Source organism: Etheostoma cragini, chromosome 19, assembly GCF_013103735.1.
Source record: "Etheostoma cragini isolate CJK2018 chromosome 19, CSU_Ecrag_1.0, whole genome shotgun sequence".
NCBI lineage: Eukaryota > Metazoa > Chordata > Actinopteri > Perciformes > Percidae > Etheostoma > Etheostoma cragini.
Window position 1 is genome coordinate 1,789,719 of NC_048425.1, and position 574 is coordinate 1,790,292.

At 53.3% G+C, this 574-nt stretch overlaps 1 protein-coding gene across 1 annotated transcript in view; it reads right to left on the reverse strand.

Moving 5' to 3' along the window:
• col4a6 (collagen, type IV, alpha 6) overlaps nucleotides 1–574 on the reverse strand; it is a 131,135-nt gene that overhangs the window by 46,531 nt on the left and 84,030 nt on the right. The window contains exon 5 of the mRNA XM_034901115.1: nucleotides 255–389. Coding sequence (XP_034757006.1) covers nucleotides 255–389 — 135 coding nt within the window. The remainder of the gene's footprint in view (nucleotides 1–254; nucleotides 390–574) is intronic.

A 574-nucleotide genomic window follows, 5' to 3' on the forward strand; every position in this document is an offset into this window, starting at 1 on the left:
CCCCCCCCCCCCCCCCCCCCCTTCCATCTCCAGTCCTCTACTCCAGCTGACCGGTCCGGAGCCTCCTTTGGTCTGGTCTTAGGGCTCCTTTGCCTTGAGGCATCGAGGGGTCTGATGGTTCTCTACCCCTATACACGAACTATCAGTATAATGATGGAGTCTAATCTCCAAAGACTTTGTACATTTCACCACGCTGTACAATTAACCTTTTGGCATGTCTGCAAACTAGTCTCTCCTGGTTGAATGCCACCCACCTTGTCCCCTTTGGGGCCAGATGGTCCTTTTAGGCCAAGATGGCCCTTCTCTCCTTTAGGCCCTGTAGGCCCCAGGCCCCCACGTGGCCCCTCTGGTCCGCTCTGACCGACTTCACCGAGAGCCCCTGGACGACCCTGAAAGAAGACAAGAGAGACGTGATCACTTTTAAGGAGAGAAAGCTCATGAATACTGAAGCAGCAGGTGTCTGGGAGGCTCCTTTTCCCTTTCTATGCATTAATATGAAGAGCAGCAGGACTCATCAAACAGTATGTTGAGGAAAAATGGGATTAAATCAAGCGTTCAATGGGGGGGGGGGGGG